The sequence below is a fragment of the Macrobrachium nipponense genome, chromosome 18 (genome assembly GCF_015104395.2).
Source record: "Macrobrachium nipponense isolate FS-2020 chromosome 18, ASM1510439v2, whole genome shotgun sequence".
Taxonomy (NCBI): domain Eukaryota; kingdom Metazoa; phylum Arthropoda; class Malacostraca; order Decapoda; family Palaemonidae; genus Macrobrachium; species Macrobrachium nipponense.
The window spans coordinates 1199153-1223152 of record NC_087211.1 but is presented as its reverse complement, the minus strand read 5'-3'; the positions used below and the strand labels follow the sequence as shown (position 1 = coordinate 1223152).

The 24000-nt window shown below is 33.0% G+C and overlaps 1 protein-coding gene across 1 annotated transcript in view; it reads left to right on the top strand.

Moving 5' to 3' along the window:
- The window catches only part of LOC135197346 (cubilin-like), a 34135-nt gene extending 19815 nt beyond the window's left edge, over nt 1-14320 (top strand). Inside the window, exons 13-14 of the mRNA XM_064224484.1 lie at nt 13377-13539; nt 14087-14320. Coding sequence (XP_064080554.1) covers nt 13377-13539; nt 14087-14320 — 397 coding nt within the window. The remainder of the gene's footprint in view (nt 1-13376; nt 13540-14086) is intronic.
- The last annotated feature ends 9680 nt before the right edge of the window (nt 14321-24000 follow it).

The window sequence follows — 24000 nt, the reverse complement described above, 5'->3', positions numbered from 1 at the left end:
CAGTGATCTAATATCTGTAATAATCCTTTGACTTCCACCAGAGAGAGAGAGAGAGAGAGAGAGAGAGAGAGATATTCAACGAACTCTTCCTCGTCAGGAAGTCGTAAAGAAGAAGAAGAAGAAGAAGAAGAAGAAGAAGAAGAAGACCATTGTACTCATGACTAACATCTCGGCTCTCTCCTCCACTCCCTCCACGTCCTCCTCCCTCCCTCCCTCCCTCCCTCCTCCCTCCCTCCCACTCTCCCAAGAGGGATAGATAACAAGGGCGTCGGGGGGTGTCGCGTCAGTGCAATCTCGTGCCCTCTGCTCTGGGGGCACGTTTCTCTCTCTCTCTCTCTCTTCTCTCTCTCTCTCTCTTTCTCTCTCTCTCCCTCCTTGGCCCTCTCCTTTTTTTTATTACATTAATGACATTGATGTAGGCTTAATGTGAGCAGGATACCCAAATATTCAGATGACACCAAACTAGGTGTAAATAAAATTGAATAAATAATAAAATATAAATAAATTAATTCACAAAGAAAAATAGGTAAATTGATAAATAAATAATAATAAATAAATGAAAATAAATAAATGCATGAAAATAAATAAGTAATAACAAATATATAAATAAAAGTTAATAAAAAAAGTATAAATAAATAAATTATTAGGTAAATAAATTAAATAAAATATATGAATAAATATAAAATAAATACATACAGGGATATAAATGAATAAATAAAATAATAAATAAATAAATAAATAAACAAATAAAAAAGAAAAATAAATAAAAATAAATAAATGAATAAATAGTAAATAAATAGATAAATGAATTATAATAAGTTAATAAAAAAATAAAAAAAATAGATAAATGAAATAAATAAACAAGAATAAATAAATAATTAAAATAAATAAGTATAAAAATAAAAAAATGAAGAAAAATAAATAAACAAAAACAAATAAATATAAAAATTAAAATAAAAAAATTAATTCATAATATAGATAAATATATAATGATATAAATACATAGGGAAATGATAAAAAAAATAAAGATAGATAACTAAATAAATAAGTAGATAAAAAAATAAATAAAAAAATAAAATAAATAAATAAAAAAATATAAATAAAAGAAACTTCATAAATAAATGAATAAACTAAGAATTAATAATTGGATAAAAATAAAAAAAAAATAAATTAAATTCAAAATAAACCAATAAGGAAATATATGAAAATAAAATAGATAAGTGAAAAATCAATAAATAAAGATTAATGATATAAAAATATTATATAATAATAAAATTAAATATATATAGATAATATAAATGAAAAAAATAAATGAATAAGAAAATAATATAAAATGAAAAAAAAAAAAAATGAATAAAAATAAACTAAATAAAATTAAAATTAAAAAAATAGAGTATTGCCGCATCGAGTTAACATTTGGTCATTTTGTAGGGCGCTATAAGGCGCATCTTTTTGAATTGGGAATATATGAAGCTAGGATAGACGTGGACCGCGCTAAAGCCACTCAGCGCACGCGCTCTCTCTCTCTCTTTCTCTATCAAAAGTTACTTTCTCAAGGGAAAAATTCCAAAATTTGATAAGTATTTTTACATAATCACAAAAAGGGAAAATAATGAAATACAGTTTTTATGAGTAAAAAATTGATAAGGCAAAATTAAGCTGCTATATAATTAGTATTCAATATAGAATTACTTTTTGTTGTTATCATATTCAATTTATTTTGAAAGGATAAATTAAACGCCATTCGAGACAACGTACAGACACCATATTTATGCTTCTGAACCAAGGATTGGAAATATCTTTCCCATCACATTTCTGAACTGATGACACGCACTTGTCCGCTTTGTTTTTTTTAAATATAAAATAAAACTTCAAACGATGAGGGACGGGCTGGGCGCGGTACCGAATGCGTTTTGTCGCAAGAAAAATTAATAGATTTAAGATATAGAATAGAATGAGTTTTGTCGCAAGAAAAATGTCAGAGTATCGGGAAATACACATGAATTATTATAAATTTAAAAAAAAAACAAGCATTTACAGGCTAAATATCAAGTTTGGAATAGATACAAAACTTTTGCGATTAAAAAGAAAGAAGAAGTGTGTTTTCTTACTTTTCAAGAGAAAAATCCTATTTTGAAATATTCGACAAAATTCGAGTATTGATTGTATCGAGTTACCAATTGGTCATTTCGTAGGGCGTTTTAAGGCGCATCTTTTGGAATTGTGAATGTGAATGTGAATTTTGAAGAGAGAGAGTAAGAAGGAGGAGGCCATAGCATTTGTATTTGCAAATGTTTTCTGTTTATAACAACGTTTTAAGACAACGTTGTCTGCTTGTTTTGTTCCCAAAAGATTACCAGTTTCTTTTTCTTATCTTTTTCTTATCTTTCCGGTTCGTCGTATTTAAGAGTTATTTATTATTTTTTCTTATTTATATAACTTTTTTGGCAAAGCAAACCGTGGAGGGACCGGCATTAATGTTTTATTATAAGAGAGAGAGAGAGAGAGAGAGAGAGAGAGAGAGAGAGAGAGAGAGAGAGATACTCGCAGGGAACCCATAAAAGAGGGAATTAAAAGCAGAAGTCTTGAGGGAGGAATATCAGTAAAGGCTTACTATATACATCACCCCTGCCAGCCGCCCCTAACCCCCCCCCCCCCACCCCCCTTAAGTACTAGCTGCTCCTGTTCTGCGCGCGCACGTATGTGTGTGATTCCAGTGCTTGTTTGCACGTTTGTGTGTGCATGAGAAAGTAGAGGTAATGCAAGTATAAGTGATGGCCGTTCACGTGACAAATTCGCACGAACCTAATTCTAAATAAATGTTTGTAACTTTATATATGACGTCCATCTGTGTGTGTGTGTGTGTGTGTGTGTGTGTGTGGATAGGAGGATGACAGTTGTGTGTACATATCATGTCTGGTTGTAGTACTGCAGAGCGTATTGAAAGTTGAAAAGTACTACATAGCTTCAGTATATATAGTTCGTCCTGTGAAAACCTATGAAGAGGTAAGTGTGTAAATGTAATGATGGTTTTATTCTATTTCATTCAAGCAAATTGTCACTAAACAAGGTATAGCAAGAAAGCAAAAATACTCCTGGTGTTTCCCTTAACAACTGAATACTGCTGTTTGCCTTTCAATGTTTGTATATTCCTTTTTTCCCATAAATCGAATCCCTTTTCTTTTCACTGCTCTTTTATCCTATTTGATTGATTATGTCTATATCTATTACATTGGTGCATATCGTTTAACAGAAATCTTCTAAAATAATACTAATACCAACAATAATAATAATGCCTCATTCATTTTATTTTGTTTTCATCATTTTTCATTATTGTTATTGATAACTGAACATCAAGGAAGAGTATTAGAATACATATCAATATACGTATAAACTTTGAACATAGGCCAACTTACTTAATTAAGCTTGTTAACAACTCGTCGCTTTATATTTGTCATATTCCACATCCGAAATCTCTCCCTGTTGCAAAGTACTGCAAAAAGGCGCATCGCAAAAGCAGTCTCGCATCCTCGAGGACGCTAAACTAGAGAGGCCATCGCTGAAACAGCGGTCATCACCTATATACAGCCTTTCTCCTGAAGGTTTTCATGTTGTTTAGCATATCTGAAAAACAAAAAGGAAATTGGCACTTCGAACACCTATTAATATTCGCTGAAGATTGATTCGAGCCCTTGGTCAGAATTACAAACTTTTAATCGTAGGAGCTGTTTGGTAGAAACAGTGCAATAGCAATGTATACAAAACCAAAATTTACGCATGTTTGAACTATTACACTGTTATATAACCAATGCAAAGTTTTTCCAGCTTATTTTCGGTGTAACTCGCTAGAAAAACAAAAAACACGAGCATCCGCTTTTGACTCTGATGACTCAATGAAATCATAAGCGCGCTGAAGTTGAAAAATTGTAATCAACAAAACGATCAATAATACTAATTAGCCTTTATCATGGAAAATAGTTTGCTTAAGCAACTTTTCATGCATTTTCAAAAGAAAAAAAACAAAAGAAAAAAAATTACTACATCGTTTCTGTTTGAAAATGTATTAATTTTTATATGCCAACATTGATGCATTGAATTTAAAATCTTTTTTTTTCTTTCCAATGAGAGGATTTTAGGAAAGCGGGCAATGTTTTTGATGCAGCCATAAACGGGAACAGTTAGTAGACAGAAATTCAGGATAAAATCCGTGTGTTGTCAGAGTACGTTAGAAAACAATAGCAATTCTTTACAATCGGATAAAATTACAATGGTATAAGTTATCGTTCGTTCACTGCTGGAACTTGTATAGCCTTGTAAAAGTGATTAGGAAAAGATAGGAAGTGGTTTAGCAAATCTGTATTGTTAGAAGATAAATAAAAAAACTGAACTGATAAACTGGAAAGTTTTAGAAATGCAATAATTATTTCACCTTAAAATCGTAACAATGGATAGAAAGTAAAGAGAATGCACCACTTTCGAGATTTTCAATGCTTTGATAATATTGCTATTGTCGATTTGTAGGAGCAATCGTTTGCACTGATTTAGCAATGAAGTTGTTAGTATCACTTAATCCATGCATGGAACCTATGCAAGAATGTTGCTTAGAGATTTCATCTTTATTTGAATTAAGAGAAGGAAGTTAAATGGGCATTATAGGCGTATTGTGTTTCATTAAGGGTGACCAGTTATACTGGAAACATTATCTTGATTCTGGAATGCGATTCATCTAAGGAAGGAAGATTATGTCTGTCACCTCATGAAATAGGTCATTTCAATAGTCTTCCTGTATGCATCTGCCTCTAAGCACCTGACACCTATAATGAGTGCCTGCTATTCAGGGATAACATGCATTAGCAAGCAATCAGAAACTATTGTAATGAGGACTGTTTTCTTTATTTCGTCAAGTGATCTTTTGTGTTGAAAAAAACACTTGACACTTCCTACTCTAAATAACATGTAAAACAGACAAAAATATTTTCCTCCTGAATTTGTAATAAAATATAGCATTTTAGGCTATATGCAATATGAAAAATGCTGCTTCAGTGGTAATCATTTTTCAAAGGTAACTAAGAAATTTCTTAGACATGAAGCAGCAAAGTTCCCTCTGCAAATCTTTGTCGATAGGTTTCATGCAGTATTTTGAGTTTTACCCATATCTTTTAAAACCTTCAAGACTCTGATTGCGTTTATTGACCGACGAGATCAGTAGTATATTCTTCAGGAATTTAGCAATAGCAATAAGAAAGTTTTTCAAAATAACAAATGCTTTATTGGGGCTATCAATTTGAATTACTTCAAAACTCTCCTAGACACTTATGAAGAAAACTATTCCCTTTTAAAAATAAACCTCGAGAGGTGCTAACCTTTAGAGAAAAGAAACAGTCCAACTTTAGCACAAAATTACACGTAAGCATTTATAATATCTGAAAAATATACGAAACCGTATTTCTATTTTCTAGTTTCAGCAACTCGACTTAATATATCCTGAATGTTGTAGATAAACATTTTGATTGAAATGCAGTGCGTGAGATAAAACATAATGACTGCATATCTAATAGCATTTAATTTCAACGGTAGCTTCCAGTTCCGTAGTCTTCTGATATTTTGATAAAAATCTATCAACTATAAAGAAAAATATTATTTTTTTTAACCTAAAGTCAACACATTATACATAATTGCATTATAAATTCAATTATATTTATATTTTTTCTACTGAAAGCGTACTTGTAACTTGGTTCTTTTTGCGGAATAACTTACACTGAAAATGTAATTTGTGACGTGTTATGAAGGCACGTGTGATTTTAGTTTCTTACAATAACACAGTACCTCAAAGTTAAGTTTAATCACGTAAAGCTTTGACCACATTCAGAAATGACTCCTCGAGGCACCTGTTCCCACCCATAAGGTTCCATAGCGGACTGAATTCTTCCGATAACACGAATGCCATCGTAGCGTAGGTATAATCTAGCTCTAAAATCCGATATTGGAATATCTGGAATTTATTTGTCAAGGGATTCTTTGTTCTCTGGAATTCCTTGTAAAATCCACATTTTTCGGAGAGTCAGATGCAAGGTAGTTTTACTCGTGATAAATTTGGCTTTGTCTCTTCTGTGTCTTTTGTTTAGAATTCTCGGTTTCTTTCGTAAATGTAACAGCCGATATTTATTCGCTTTGATCACTTCTTCCTTGGAGAATGGAAGGCACCGTTCATTTCATTCATAATCTTCAAAGATTTATGCACTAGCACAAGGGGCATTTTCAAACAAGAATAAAGAACAGAGTTCTACGAAGGTTAGGTGGTTATTGTTGGATGAAACAACTTCTGCAAGGCTGACATTCTGGCCGTTAGATGACCAGCAAACTTCACTTCGCTGATTCTTGTAATTATGTATCCAAGAGGTCAGTGCGAGAGATTGTCTTCGAGTTTTGAATGTTTTTTTTATTCGTGTATGTTGAGGAAATGTTATGTGATTATAAAATATTAGACAACAGTGGCAGAAGGTGATTCAAGAGGCTGAAAAACAGAGCACTATGGAGTAAATCACATGATATACACATTGGAAGCGTTGCTGCCAACCAACATAGAACAAGGAGCTGACGTTCTGAGGCGCAGCGTTATTTTCAAAGTTATAAAACACAATTATAATATATAAAAATGTAAAAAAGACTCAGTAATAAGAAATTTATAGAAAAAAAAACAACTATTTAACCAACAGAATGTAAGAGATCGTATAATTTTAAATTTTTATTTGATACTAACATCGCTTGTTTTTGTCTCGACATTCCAAGATATAAATCAGCGAAATTGTCCAACTTGGGTATTACCATTCCTAAATATCAGAATGACAAGTTTTAAACCGTCCTATTATCAATTCTTTGGGGCGTTGGAATCTGTCTTTTCCAGGTTAATTTCTTTACAATTTCCTTTGAATTCCGAAGAGGTTGTTCACAATTACATGGTTTTGGCCCACAAGAGCCTTCAACAATCTAATCCACTTGTTGGACCCCATTTTTTTCATCAAAAAGCAAAGGCTTGGATATTCTCAGAAACAATGGCAAACTTTTCCTTTTTATTATAAATCGTAGTGGATTGGAGAATGTTATTTTTTCAAAACCAGAAAAAGGTAGAGGCGTGGTTCTTCTTAACCGTCATAACCGTGATGGCTATGTTAAAAAAGTGTTGAGTATTTTAAATGACACGGCAACATTTCGTAAAATTGGTGTACCTGATTTCCCTACCAATTTTAGATTGAAAGATCTTATTAACAGTTTTCTAAAAAGTCTATTTGATAATAAGATTATTAATAACGACAACTAGCAGAATTTGATGAGTGCTAGTGGCTCATACGGAAACTGTATATGGTTTACTAAGATGCATAAGGACGGTGTAGACCTATTTTCGCTAATTACGAAACTCCTAATTATGAAACGGCTGTTCTTAGTACCTTTATTAAATGAATTCTTTATGAATAATTATTCAGTCAACAATTACGAACATTTTAAAAAGGACAACTTTCTTATGCAAGATTCCGAATTATTTATGACATGCCTGGATGTTGAGTCTCTTTATACTTATGTCCCTCTGTAAGAAAGAGACAATACAAATAACTTTGGACGAAATCTTTTAGTCAGCGAAATATTATATTTTACGGTTGTAATTATAGTAGTTTTAAGAAAATGTTACAACTGGCCGTGCAGGACACTGCCTTTATTTTTGTTAATACAGCTGACACCCAAGTTGAAGGAATGCTTGGCTGTGGGCAGTTCTCTTGACCCAGTTTTTTCAAACATCTTCATGTGCCATCTAGAGGAACAGATGCTGGACAACTGTCCCCTCTCTCTTCGGCCTTAATTTTATAATCGATACGTAGACGACGCCTTTTGACTTTTCTGAAATAAAGAGCAAGGTGATCCGTTTCTTGATGTGTCAGTTTAGCCCATCCGAACATTCAGTTTACGATAGATTATGGCAACAATAACAAACATGCATTTTTGGATGTACTGGTGTCCCGAAATGAACCGCGCGTCTGTACTCATAGTTTTAGGAAACAGACGTTTACTGGCTTCGGTAAGAATTTTTTTCGCAGTTGTCATTTTAATTTTAAATTGAGTTCCTCAAGTACTCTCTTCCACAGGGCCTGTACCTTATCCTCAACTTGGTATAGTTTCCACCAAGAGATCTCTTTTCTTTGTAAATATTTTCCAGAAAATTGCTACCCATCCAAGCTCATTTTTCAAACAGTTGTATAGCTTTCTTAATAGTAAGTTTGCTCCAGTTTTTAATGTTCCTAATGTACCAAAATTGGCTTCTTACTTTAGTATTCCTTTTATTAATGATAAATCATTTACACTTAATGAATGAACTTATTCACCGGCACCTTCCAGCAGTGAACAGTAGAGCCATACCCAAGAGCCCGTTAACGATTGGTTCTATTCCAGATATAAGATACCCGTGTATCTGCATAACTGTCCCAAATGTAAGGTGGGGAAATGTGTGGGGGCTCTCTTCTCATCGGCCACTCAAATGAATGGGCTGTCAGCTTTTATAATAAAGAGACAAATAAATCTTGAAGTCTCCTTCAGAAACTTGCTCTATGCTGTTTGACTGCAACGTTTCCCATGTCCATATATATACTGTATGTGTGTGTGTGTGTGTGCGTGTGTGTGTGGGAGGGGGGATTTCAAATCATTAAGAAAAGTAATAGTAGAATACGCTTTCGATCTATCAATTAAAAAAGATGACCAATATTTTACTTAATTCTGGATACAACAGCATCGTTATATCCAGAGAGAGAGAGAGAGAGAGAGAGAGAGAGAGAGAGAGAGAGAGAGAGAGAGAGAGAGAATGCTAGCCAAGTCACATGAACAGCAACACAACAGGAATTATGAAGAGATGTATAATCATGGATTGTAAAATAGGGCGAAAAATCATTCCAAGTTCTTTATGTCGTTGCGCACCTTCTTCCGCTTACAATGAGATTCAGGGCCTCTGTAACATGGTTTTTTCGCTATAACTTTTTTATCTATGCATTTCATAAATATAACGCTTATTCAGAATACATATTTATATCAACACATAATTTTGAGTGGTATTTTCTGCACTACGTAGGTTGAATAAATTCGGTACTTATAATGTAAAAGGGACCTTTTTTGAAGACGGGCCAACTTACTCAGAGAAAAGGTTTCGAACGCACTCGTTACGTAACTTATGACATCATTTCTTCCCTCCTTTCTCGATGGATGATTGGCTTATACGTACGAAGGCTAAACTCTGGCAACAATGACATACATTTATACAAGCAAAGCAAGTACACCTTTATGAACTCTGGAACCCTCCCACTGATAATTGTCTTAATGAACAAACCAACAAAATATGTTAATAAATACAAAAACACTTCGATTATTAGTCTAACTCCCAAACTAAGTTTCCAAAGAAATTACAGTTTATAGGTCACAATCAGATTGACAAGATGTAGGGAATAGTTGGTAATTACCAAAAACATAGTAGACAAGCTTGATTTGATAACTGCTATATCCACTGTCAAGCAATTTTTATTTATTGGCTATCTACCTATGTACTGAAAAAAAATAGCCGGTACCGTATATTGGCTTTAAACCTTCACCAATAATTATCGTCAGAACGGTGACATCATGAAGGCTCCACCCACTTTCGCCCTCGTTATAATTCAGGATAACACTAAAGGCTACCATAGGCATTGTTGGATTAGAAAATTTAACTTCTGGCTATAAAAACTAATTTCTCGAGTAGTTGTAAGAAGTGCTAAATGATCCTCAAGGATCCCAGCAGTTGGTCTAAACGTTTAATTCATGTATATTACTGCTATACTGTTGCGGCACTACTGCTACAGTAGTATTCCATAACTACGCTAGCACTGATACCCCAACCACATCTATGTATCGTTCCGCCATTCATAAAGTCTTTGGGTTTCAGAGCCGATGGCATTTCTGTCTGGTGGATGGGCGGGGCAACATTTAGTCAAAAGGTGTTTGTTACCTTGCTTACGTAATGAATGTTTTTCGACTCTTGCTCGTAATCATTGGCCATGGCGTCGCACAGTGGTCCAGGATCACGAATTCGTGGCCAAAAATCAATTTCCACTGATTGCAGGATTAATTATGTTTTTCGGTATTTCATATTCAGGTGATGTTAATGCAACAAGAGAGGACGAAGTTGCAAGTTTAAGTGGGTCATAAACTGATGGAAAAATATTGAGGTAATATTTTATTTATGAGCTTCATATTTTTTTATATGTGAAGAAATTTTATCTCAAGTTAGTAGGAATATCTTTAATGACACAACTACAATACATATATGGCGACAATATATTCCGAAACTGACAAAGCACATAGAAATTAATAGATAAAGTTGTTGCAGATTTTGAAAGGTATTCCCACTCTGTCCACCAATGAATTTGCAATGTGAGCAATTTTTGATACATAAACTTTCATAATAAGCAAAAATTTCTTGCGACCAGCTGCGACCACGAGGATTACAACATAAAAAAAGACTCGTTTATCACCCGAAGTCGTTTCCCTACTTGAAGCATCACCTATTTTCATGAGTGACCCCACTACCGAACAGTCTGGAAATGGTGGTCGGCAAAGTCACAATGATGATGATATTGCCAGTGACACTGACAGTACTGGTTGGTAACATGACTGATGATAGTGATTGTGATTTTGACTGATTGTGAAAGTAGTATGGGACCACTAAAGCACTAGTTTTTATTTTCTTTAAATTATACTTGTTAATTCCTGCCATAGTTAAAATAATATCGGTTCTCTTGTATTTCTTTGTTTTTATTTCCTGAATTGTCATTGTATATATATAATAATAATACTATAAAAATCCTTTTCTTATGACTAGTGTTATCATTTTCGTGATTTAAGAAGTTCCAATAGCACATAAAAAAAACTTTAAGTAACGTAAGAATATACTATTTTCTTTCTTTAATTCTGCCTTTTATTAATTTGAATAGATGTTCAGACACTGGGTTTCAAGTTGGGATCTTTTCACCTTAGAGTTTTTGTCCATGATTTAGCAATTCTGAACCTCTGTGCGTCGGCTAGATCATTTTTACTCTATAAAAATTAAACTATCGGTTTAGGTTATTGATAATGCTGACAAAATTTGTGTGTGGTTGTAAAATATACATACGTCAACTTTCAGCTACATCCGATGCTTTGACAAGGAGCAAAGTCCAAAAAAACCGTGACAGAGACCCTGATCTCATAGTAGGTGAGGAGAGGAAGAGACTGCACTTAGGTGAGGAGAGGAAGAGAACTCCAGTCTCTCCCGGCAAGCAAGGGTTTAATTATTCTGCAATTCTTTCGATGTAGAAAATGAAAAATTCTACATAAAAATAATAGCACAAGTATCATTATAACATATTATTATATGGTTGTTTTAGAAAACACATGCATAGTAATTCCTGCAAAGCTAATCAAGGTTAATGCTTGAGAGAAAAGAGGAGTATAAATAGATGGCATTCGAATGCTACTCAGAACTTAAATGTTACATTTGATTATCTGAATTTGCTCATACCACGTGAACGTAATGATGTATTATCCCGTTTCAGTAAAAGTGAACACAGAAAGAAACATGATTATTGTCATGAGTTGTGTAAAATGAAAAATAAAGGCAACTTCAGTGTCATATTCTATATAATTTACACTGAAGGAAAGTTTCTTGATAGGATTTGTATTTCCTGTAATCTGTCTCACCGACCGGATGCTATAAATTGATGCTGGGGAAATGACACATAAGTTGGGTCGGGTATGGGGATTTTGTTAGCGGCTTAGTAGAGAGAGAGAGAGAGAGAGAGAGGTTTGAGATTCCCATTTCTCTTAGCTCAGCGATGTGCTATCGGTGCTTTAAAAAGGCCATTTATTTACGAAGGAAAATGATCTGCTCTTGCCTGAATGCTGACGGAAAGTGCATGAATGTTGACTTCAAAAAGAACACCTTTCTTTAAAAGGAAAATAAAAAGAAAGAACTCTTCAGAATAAGAGAGCAGCTCCTCCTTCATTTTATGATCAGAGTCGTGGCCGTGAGAAGATAAACTTCTGTATCGAAGCACTTAAGAGCTATTATGCCGTCATGATTATAATTTTGCAAAAACTCCGACATTCCTTTCTAGTTTACAAAAGAATCATCTAGGTTTAACATAATAATTAGTCCCCTCACAGTTAGTTTATTTTAGTCGCTCAAATTAAGTAATGGGGTTGAATATTCTTTCCACTTTTCTTCCTAAATATCAATGTTAAAATTAACTTCAGGGCATTCACACTTTTCTCATTAATTATTCGCATCACTTTCTTATAAATTAAATTCCTTGTCCCTTATACATACATATATATATATATATATATATATATACTATATATATATATATATATATAGGGGGTATATATATATATATATATATGTATATATATGTTATATCTATGTATATATATATATATTCTATATATATATATATCTATATATATATCGATATATATATATAAGAATGCATATACTTCATTCCCATATTTTCCAATAGCATTTACGTACACGTTTGATTCTGCGGTTAAAATGGGACAACAGAGGTTCTTAATGTGAAGTAAAAATTTAATTAAACAGGTTTTTTTGAAGTATTCTAATGTGGTTTTCCAAAGAGTTTCAATATATCAAAGATTAAATGAGTAAAAAGTAAAGTGTTTTAAATTCTTATTACTGTGCTCCCAGATCTCACGATATTTTTTATACTAATTTCTTGACCCATTCAGTAATTTCCTGTTTTGTCTGCCAAGTTCAAATCATTTTCTCATCTTGAATATATATATATATATATATATATATATATATATATATATATATATATATATATATATATATATATATATATCTATATATATATATATATATATATATATATATATATATATATATATATATATATATATATATATATAGATATCTATATATATATATATATATATATAATATATATATATATATATATATATAATATATATATATATATATATCTATATATATATATATATATATATATATATATATATATATATATATATATATATAGATATATATATATATATATATATATATATATATATATATATATATCTATCTATTATATATATATATACTATATATATATATATATATTATGTGCACGTATGTATAAATGTGTGTGTATGTAATTTTGAAAAGGTTGCCCATTTCCACCATATTTAAATACATATAGAACTATTGACTGCAGTGAAAGATGGTAGGGATGTAAAAGCACGAAAGGATGTTTGTAACCAGTTTTTTTGCTTGATTTCATTTTTGTTTCCCACTGATTAAGTAAGATCAACTTCATCCCATCAGCTCCCTCAGTGGTGTGGTCGGTATGGTGTTGGCCTGTCACCTTGGTGCCCGCGAGTTCGATTCTCGGGCACTCCATTGAGGGGTCAGTGTATATTTCTGGTGATAGAAGTTCATCACTCTCCACATGGTTCGGAAGTCACGTAAAGCCGTTGGTCCCGTTGCTGAATAATCACTGGTTCCAGGTAACGTGAAAACACCATCCACAACAAACTTCATCGCATCTTCCTCTTTAGGTGGATGGGACTCTGCTCAATGAGTCTCATGGCCTTAACTATTCGTATGGTAACTTGTTAACTTACATCCTGACTTTTGAGAAATATCTAGTGAAAATGTCAACATGATTGCACGCGGAAGTTCGGTTGAGTAGGTAAGGCCTCATTTATTGAAATATATAAACAGTGATGAAATCAGTGCGACCTGTTTTAGGTCCTTTGTCCTTCCTTTACTAGAACACTGTTCTCTAGTCAGGTGTGGATAATATCTTCTTCTTCTTCTGCTAGAGATTCACCTCTTTAGGATAGAGCAGATCTTGGTGGTAGGTTTCTGTCTCTTAGCTAACATTAGCAGTTATGACTTGGACTATCGACTGATGGAGACTTGGTTTGTCAGTTTTTCACAAGTTTTATTTAAAAAAAAAAATCTCTAATTGGCATTTGATCCGTGATCCTCTTGTCCTGCTGCGAGCAGCCAGATTTGCTGCTGGATTTGCAGCAGCACCAAAATGCAGTGAATGTTCAGCCTCGCCGTGGAACTGCTCCTCCTCAGTTCGAGAGGTCCTTGATTCCTGCTGACACCGTTGGAGGACTGTGGAAGAACAGCCTCCCTGCAAAGGACGTCGTGCAATTGCAACCTCAGATGTTCAAGCGAAGAGACAATGCATTACTGAGCACAAACAATTCTCTGGATTTTCAAAGATGCTGACATTTTATATACTTTATTTATCGATTCGTTCATTTATTTTTGATAGGCTAATAACTTTAAAAAATTCTGTATATCCTATTACCTTCTTTAATTTCTGGGAATTGAACAACAATTCTTTGGAAGTTTGAATTTCAAGTCAGTGGCCCCTGTGGGCTTCTTGTTCTATATGAACCAGACATCATCTCTCCCTCATTTCCCGTGAAATTGCCTCGGCAGAAGGGATTATTGTTCCATGAATAGTCGCTCACCCCCCCCCCCCCCCCCCTCCCCCTCCCTACATACCTACTACACCACCACCCTCCCCCCCACCCCACCCTCCTTACTTACCAAACCCCCTCCTTTACCAGGGTGTCAGCCGAAGATCCGCACCCGCTAACCTTTCCTAAGAAAAGATGACTAGAATTCTTTCAAAATCTTAAGTAATTCTTTAATGGAATATTTGATCCAGAGGTTTACATCAGAATTCTCTACTATTGCCTTGTACAGAGCTCTTTAATTTTACTACATAATCTTTAAAATTTCAATTTAAATTGGGGTATTTAAAATTGGATCACAAAATGAACACTGAAAATGAATGAATATTCAGTTTATATTTTAGCAACAGAATTCTCTCTCTCTCTCTCTCTCTCTCTCTCTCTCTCTCTCTCTCTCTCTCTCTTCTCTCTCTCTCCAGGGCATAATTTATTGAAACACAAAGAATCTACTGAGGAAAAATCAAAACATTATTAAAAAGAGTGACATAAATTCTGAGAAAAGGAAATTTATGAGTGTAATGAATTGACTTTCATGGGATCAAATAAAGGTACGAAGATCGACTTTCCATTTACTTAACAATGCTTGTCAGAGAGCAATTGTTTAACGAAATCTTGGGGGGGTGGGGGAAAGAAGAGCGAGCGAGAGAGAGAGAGAGAGAGAGAGAGATAGAGAGAGAGCTAGAGAGAGAACTGGAAAAACTGAATGAAGCGACCTGCCTGCATGTATATATATATATATATATATATGTATATATATATATATATATATATATATATATATGTGTGTGTGTGTGTGTGTGTGTGTGTGTGTGTGTGTGTGACCATGACCCTGTTACTTTTAAATTTACATTTAGTGTATACAGAAAAGATGCCAACGAAGAAATGTACATTCATTTTTATTCTTACCATAGCCAACGTATAAAGTCTAATGTAATCGTCAACATGGTAACGAGAGGGGTTCGGATTTGTGATCCACAGTACATAGACAAGGAAATGGTACATATAAGAGAGGTTTTCACGAGACTGGGATACCCAAAATATTTTATTGACCAAGCGATTACCAAGGCTAGAAAAAACTTTTATAATCCACCGACCGGGAAATATGAATTCAAAAGTAGTCAGTGTATTCGGCTTCCTTATCATCATAATTTGGAAAGGGTGCAACATTTTTTAAAACAGAATAGGGAAAATAGGTTGGATTTAGCTTTTAGGTATAATACCTCGTTAAAATGAAAGTTGATTAGGAATCATGAAAAAGAAAGGAAAGATGACGTTGGGGTTTACGTGGTACCATGTAAAGATTGCAATAAGTGTTATTATTGGGAATCAGGCAGGGGATTAGGTGTAAGATTAGAGGAGCATAAGCGATCATGTAGGATGGGATCGAAATATATAGTTCAGTTGCCAGACACACGTTAGAGTTAGGGCATGTAATTGACTGGGAAGGAGCGAGAGTAATTTAGAAAGATAATACGTAAGTAGACTCAGAGTAGTTAAAGTGCTCTTATAGTATTTTAAACGTGTTTGATTTTTAACAAATCATTTACCCAAGAGGATACATTTTTAAATTATTTGGTTCTTGAAACTGTAAATATTAGTACAGACGTTATTTGCACCACTCCTACTGCCCAGGTTGTCTCTCTTTCTCCTACCCAGGCATTGGAAGGAAGAACCCCCATTGCAGGTGCCGATGCAGAAGTTTTGGACGAAGGAACAGCCGAACACACAGAAGAGGTAGTTCAACCACGACGATCGGCTCGTCTTTTGGCCAGACATTTGAACGAGCGAATAACATGATTGAGATAGTTTGTTTAGTTATCTCCCTTGGAGACGGTTCCAAAGTTCTGCCTGTCCTTCGTAACTTTTTTTGTATATTTTTTGAAAAGGAAAATATATATATATATATATATATATATATATATATATATATATATATATATATATATATATATATGTATATATATATATATATATATATATATATATATATATATATATATATACATATATATATATATATATATATATATATATATATATATATATATATATATATATATATATATATATATATATATATATATATATATATATAAACGCTATCACTTAGACAGTCGTTCAGTGCAGTAATATAATTACTAACAGGATCTCATTTAAACAGCATGGAATATAGTGGGGATATTTTTTTTTTTTTTTCAGAAAAAGTTGGAAGATTTCCAAGACTGTCTGTCCTCATCAACAACTAGATGATGACAAGCTTAAGAGGGCCACTGTCCTCATCGTCTGGTAGCTGATGAGGGCACTTATTCCTGGAAAACTCCAAACTTTTTCTGAATAACTATCTCCGCTAAGTACCATGCTGTCTAAATGAGGTCCTAATTAATTGTATTAATGAGATAACGTTTATTAGAGAGAGAGAGAGAGAGAGAGAGAGAGAGAGAGAGCACATTAGTATTTTGAAACATCATCTGTTGGAAATAGCAGATTTTTTGCGTTCGCAGTAAAATTGTCTCGACAGATTGAATTCCGATACACCAGTTTTTGGAAATCTACAAAAAGTAACGATAAAAAAGTCACATTTTTATATCAGTTTACTGAAGGTGAATTTGTTTTTTATGTGCCATAGACCGTAAAGGCGTGAATGTTCCGTTTGCATGGTTTCCTATTATAAGAATTAGACCTGCATAATCCATGGCCAGAGTCCATTGCTGCCGTATAACATGAAGAAGATTAACTGTTGATTTTTTTAACTCTTACCTAACAAGAAAACACTTCAAGAGTACGTGGCCTGTCTTACAATAGATTAGGAGCACCTCAGTGGCATGATCGGTATGGTCTTGGCCTGCCACCTCGGTGGACATGAGGTCGATTCTCGGGCATTCTATTGAGGTGTGAGAGATGTGTATTTCTGGTAATAGAAGTTCACTCTTGACGTGGTTCGGCAGTCACGTAAAGCCGTTGGTCCCGTTGCTGAAAAACCACTCGTTCCATGCAACATAAAACACCATACAAACAAACAAACAAACATAATGACAAAATGTTTGGTGAGGCGATAATAGTTGCACAGGAATACGATGGACTAGAATAGGAAAGGAACGGTTCACGTATAAATTCAGATGTCACAACGTACCTAAGTATTTATTCATTAATATTATGAATTTGAAGAATAACTTGCAAAAAGAATGAAAATTCTGTTACTTTAAAGCAAATATATAATGAAACATTCTGGAGACATATTTCAGAATCCTGTGTAAAAGTAGTCCCTTCTGTTCAGATATTTGAAAATATGAATGGAAAGAACTAAATCTTGAGCATCAGAAAAATCAGTAGTTGGTGGGGAAAATAATTATGGAAACAATGAAAGGAATCTTGCGCATACTATACATACATACGTGGCACGATGAAGAGAATAATAGGAATAATAGGAGCGTTGTTCTCTTCTTGCAACAATGACTGGTGGGTGGAACCTTTCCATATTTGAAAACACAACTTCAAACTACAAAAAAATCTCTCGAAAGAGTCAACCGCAGATCTGAAACAAAGGAGAGAAGGAGAGAAGAAGGATGCTGATACTTATCTGTTTCTCTAAAGCAAATGTAAAAAAATTTCTGCCATTGGAGATTCTTATTACTGATGAAACTGTATAAACAGAGACAATATTTATAAATAAACAATTTTGGATTCTCTTGAAATTCAACATGGAATTGTTATGTTGAATTCAGGATAATATACTTTGCACTTGCTTTATAAAACAATTCATTAATTAACAAGGGTATTATTCATTAGAATTCGCTGCCTTGTGAATGCTAACACTCCGCACCACTTTTGTAGTACAAACTGAACTGACACTTGAGCATTTGTGCATTGGGTGCTCCGCAAGACCAGTGCTGGTGAAGAAGAAGGTACCTACCTGCAGACACCGAAAAGCAGCTTCCTTCTTCTTCCTTTGGGAGGGATTTATATCGGATGACGGTCAAATGAAGGTCGTTTCTCACACTCCCTGATGAACAGCAGAAAAAAAATGAAGGTCGCAGATGTAGTCTCTCTGGTGACTGACTACCTGTCGTGCCTGTTCATTAAAAGCAGTTTCATAAATACTCTGTTGAGGGGTTGCTTTCATCACCAAGAAGTTTTGGGTGGTGATATTGATGACGTGGTACAACATCTGGTAGAAACAGTCGTGACTGGCGTTAATCAGAACCCACTTAGCTCTAAGTGGGTCCTGGCGTTAATATACTACTGGTTGTCAATAAAGTGGATATGGTTCTCATCAGTTAAAACCACTTTCATGATATTCACTCTACATTATGGTTTGCTATGTCTTCTATGAAAGGCAGGTGAATGATTCCAACGTCAATAACGATCCCTATGAAAACGGGCATCTCCAATATGTCAGTCTTGAAAAGGGGACTGAGCTTGTTACTATATTTTGCACAATAATCTGTTTTTGAGACCTGCGAATAAAATAATCTCCCTGTAGGGGGGTAGTGCCGTCAGTGCACCTCATTCGGTGCAATGTAGGCATTACTTAAGGTTCTATGCAACGTCCCTTCGGCCCCTAGCTGCAACCACTTTCATTCATTTTACTGTACCTCCATTCATATTCTCTTTTTTCCTCTTACTGTCCGCACTCTCTTCACAATTGTTGAATTTTACATGAAATTGTGCAGATTCTCATATATAAAACTCTATGTAACGGCTAATAAAAGACTGTGCAAAAATTATGACAAAGTTACTCAAGCATTTCTGAGATTTGCGGCCAAGATACCGCGCACAGAGGAAAGGAAAAAGTTTTTTTCCAAAATTCACCAGATATCCAAATATTGTGCTAGACACTTCCCGTTTGTTGCAAAATAAAGGTAAATGATTGATTATTACCACACTGTAAGAGTTTTAGCTTGAAATATAATTTTTTTACCATTTCAGTTGAGTCAAATTTGAACGGATATCAAATTTTTTCTATTTATGGTGATTTATATCCCAATTTTTCAAAAATTATGAAAGCTACAGCCATAAGTTATTTTTTGTTGTATTCTACATGAAAATGCTAACATTTTCATATATCAAACTCTATGTAACGGCTAATACAAAACGGTGCAAAGATTACGACAAAGTGATTCAAGCATTCTGAGATTTGCAGCAGAGTTACCGCGCGGAGGGAACGAAACTTTTTTTTTTTTTTAATTCACAATAAACCGAAATATTGTGCTAGAGACTTCCAATTTTTTGTAAAAGGAAGGTAAATGATTGAATATTACTAGAATGTAAGAGTCTTAGCTTACAATTGCATTTTTCTACCATTTGGGTCGAGTCAAATTTGACGAATGTCGATTTTTTTAATATTTATCGTGATTTATATGCAGATTTTTAAAAAATTATAAAACTACAATCATTAGTTATTTTTTGCTGTATTTTACATGAAATTACGCACATTTTCATATATAAAACTCTATGTATCGGCTAATATAAAACAGTGCAAAAATTACCACAAAGTTACTCAAGCATATCTGAGATTTGCGGCAGAGATACCGCACTCATAGGGAAGGAAAAAGTTTTTTTTTAAATTCACCATATATCGAAATATTTTGCTAGAGACATCCCGTTAGTTGCCAAATGAAGGTAAATGATTGAGTATTACTAGAATGTAAGAGTTTTACCTTAGAATTGCATTTTTGACCGAATGTCGAATTCTTTAAATTTATTGTGATTTATATGAAGATTTTTCAAAAATAATAGAAGCTACAACCATTAGTTATTTTTTTTGTATTCTACATTAAATTGCACATATTTTCATATATAAAACTATAGGCAACGGCTAATAAAATATGGTGCAAATATTACGACAAAGTGATTCAATCATTTTTGAGATTTGCGCCCGAGTTACGTAGCGTAGAGGGAAGCAAAAGTTGTTTTAAGAAATTCACCATAAGTCAAAATATTGTGCTAGAGACTTCCAATTTATTGCAAAATGAAGGTAGATGATATAGTATTACTCGACTGTAAGAGTCTTAGCTTACAATTGCGTTTTTGACCATTTCGGTTGAGTCAAATATGACTGAATATTGAATTTTATCTATTTATTGTGATTTATATGTAAATTTTTCAAAAATTATGAAAGCTAAAACCATGAGTCATTTTTTGTTGCATTCTAAATTATATTACACACATTTGCATATATAAAACTCTATGTAATGGCTAATATAAAACAGTGCAAAAATTACAACAGTTACTCAAGCATTTCTGAGATTTGCGGCTGAAATACTGCGCTCATAGGGAAGGAAAAAGTTTTTTTTTTTTTAAAAATTCACCATAAATCAAAATATTGTGCCAGAGCATTCCCGTTTGTTGCAAAACGAAGGTAACTCATTGAATATTACTAGACAGTTAGAATTTTAGCTTACAATTGCATTTTTTTATCGTTTTGGTTTAGTAAAATTTGACCGAATATCAAATTTCTTTATTGTGATTTATATGCAAATTTTTTCAAAAATGATAAAAGCTGAAACCATGAGTTATTTTTTGTTGTATTCTACATGGAATTGTGCAAAATTTCATATATAAAACGCTATGTAATGGCTAATATAAAATGGTGCAAAAATTACGACAAATTAACTCAAGCATTTCTGAAATTTGCTGCCGAGTTACCGTTGTCAGAGGGAATGAAAAAGTTGTTTCAAAAATTCACCATAAATCGAAATATTGTGCTAGAGACTTTCCGTTTGTTGCAAAATAATGGTAAATGATTGAATATTACTAGACTATAATATTTTTAGCTTACAATAGCATTTTCGACGATTTTGGTCGAGTCAAATTTGACCAAATGTGGAATTTTTTTATTTATCGTGATTTATATGCAAATTTTTCAAAAATGATAAACTCTACAACCATGCATTTATTTTTTGTTTTATTCCACATGGAATTACGCACATTCCCATATAAAAATTCTATGTAACGGCTAATATAAAACGGTGTAAAAATTACAACAAATTGACGCAAGCGCATGGATTGGAGGAAAAAGTTTTTTTCAAAAATTCACCATAAATCGAATTATTGTATTAGAGACTTTCCGTTTAATGCTAAATAAAGGTACATGATTGATTATTACTACACTGTAAGAGTTCTAGCTTACAATAGCATTTTCAGACGATTTCGGTAGAGTCAGATTTCACTGGATATCGAATTATTTTATTTATTGTGATTTATATGCAAATTTTTCAACAATGTCAAACTCTACAACCATGCATTTATTTTTTGTTTTATTCTACATGGAATTCCGCACATTTTCATATATAAAACTCTATGTAACGGTTCATATAAAACGGTGCAAAAATTACGACAAAGTGATTCCGCATGCGGAGGGAAGGAACATTTTTTTTTTCAAAAATTCATCAATAATCAAAATATTGCAAAATGAAGGGAAATGATTAAATATTACTAGAATGTAAGAGTCTTACCTTACATTTGCGTTTCTCGACAATTTTGGTCGAGTCAAAATTGCCCAAATGTCGAATATTTTCTATTTATCGTGATTTATATGCAAGTTCTTCAAAAATGATAAAAAAAAACACACAACCAAGAGTTATTTTGTGTTGTATTCTGTGATATTGACACATTTTTTATATATAAAATTAAACCTCTATGTAACGGCTAATATATAACGGTGCAAAAATTGCGACAAAGTGACTCAAGCATTTCTGAGATTTGCGGCCGAGATACCGAGCTTGGAAGGAAGGAAAAAGTATTTTTTTTTTAAATTCACCATAAATTAAAATATTGTGCTAGAGACTTCCCGTTTGTTGCAAAATGAAGGAAAATAACTGAATATTACGAGAATGTAAAAGTTGTAGCTTAAAATAGCATTTTTTTACCATCTCGGTTGAGTCAAACTTGACTAAATGTCAAATTTTTTTCAATTTATCATGATTTATATGGAAATATTTCAAAAATGATGGAAGCTACAACCATGCATTATTTTGTTTTGTATTCTACATGAAATTGCGCACATTTTCATATATAAAACTCTATGTAACGGCTAATATAAAACGGTGCAAATATTACCACAAATTTACTAAAGCATTTCTATGATTTGCGGCAGAGTTATGCCTCGTATTGAAAGAAAAAGTTTTTTTTTTTAATTCATCATAAATCGAAATATTGTGCTAGAGACTTCCAATTTGTTGCAAAATGAAGGCAAGTGACTCAGTATTACTAGAATGTAAGAGTATTAGCTTAATATAGCGGTTTTCAACAATTTCGGTGGAGTCAAATTTGACTTAATGTCAACTTTTTTCTATTTGTATGCACATTTTTCAAAAATGATAAAAGCTACAACCATGAGTTATTTTTTGTTGTATTCTAAATGATATTGCACACATTTTCATATATAAAGCTCTATGTAACGGCTAATATAAAATGGTGCAAAAATTACAACAATGTAACTCAAGCGTTTTTGACATTTGTGTCCGAGATACCGCGCTCGAATGGAGGGAAAAAGTATTTTTCAAAAATTCAATATAAATCAAAATATAGAGTTAGAGACTTCCTGTTTATTGCAAAATTAAGATAAATGATTGAATATTACTAAACTGTAAGAGTTTTAGCTTACAATTGCATTTTTCGACCATTTCGGTTTAGTCATATTTGACCCAATGTCGAATTTTTTCTATTTTTCGTGATTTACATGCAAATGTTTCAAAAATGATTAAAGTTACAACTATGCGTTATTGCGCACATTTCCATATATAAAACTCTATGGAACGGCTAATATAAAGCAGTGCAAAACTTGAGACAAAGTGATTCAAGCTTTTCTGAGATTTGCGGCCAAGTTACAGTGCGGAGGGAAGGAAAAAGTTTATTTAAAAAATTTACCATTAATCGAAATATTGTGCTAGAGATTTCAGATTTTATGCTCAATGAAAGTAAATGATTGAATATTACTAGAATGTAGGAGTCTTACTTTACAATAGCGTTTTTCGACAATTTCGGTCGTGTCAAATTTGACCGAATGTAGAATTTTTCTATTTATATACAAATTTTTCAAAAATGATAAAAGCTACAACCATGAGTTATTTTTTGTAGAATTCTAAATAATATTGCGCACATTTTCATATGTAAAACACTATGTAATGGCTAATGTAAAAAAGTGCAAAAATTACGACAAATTAATTCAAGCATTTCTGAAATTTGCGACTGAGTTACCGCATATGGAGAGAAGGAAAAATATTTTTTTAAAAATTCATCATAAATTGAAATATTTTGCTATAGACTTCACATTATTTGCAATATGAAGTTAAATGATTGAATATTACTAGAATGTAATAGTCTTAGCTTAAAATTGCATTTTTCGACCATTTCGGTCGAGTCAAATTTGAACGAATGTTGATTTTTTTTTAATTTATCGTAAGTTATATGCAATTTTTTCAAAAA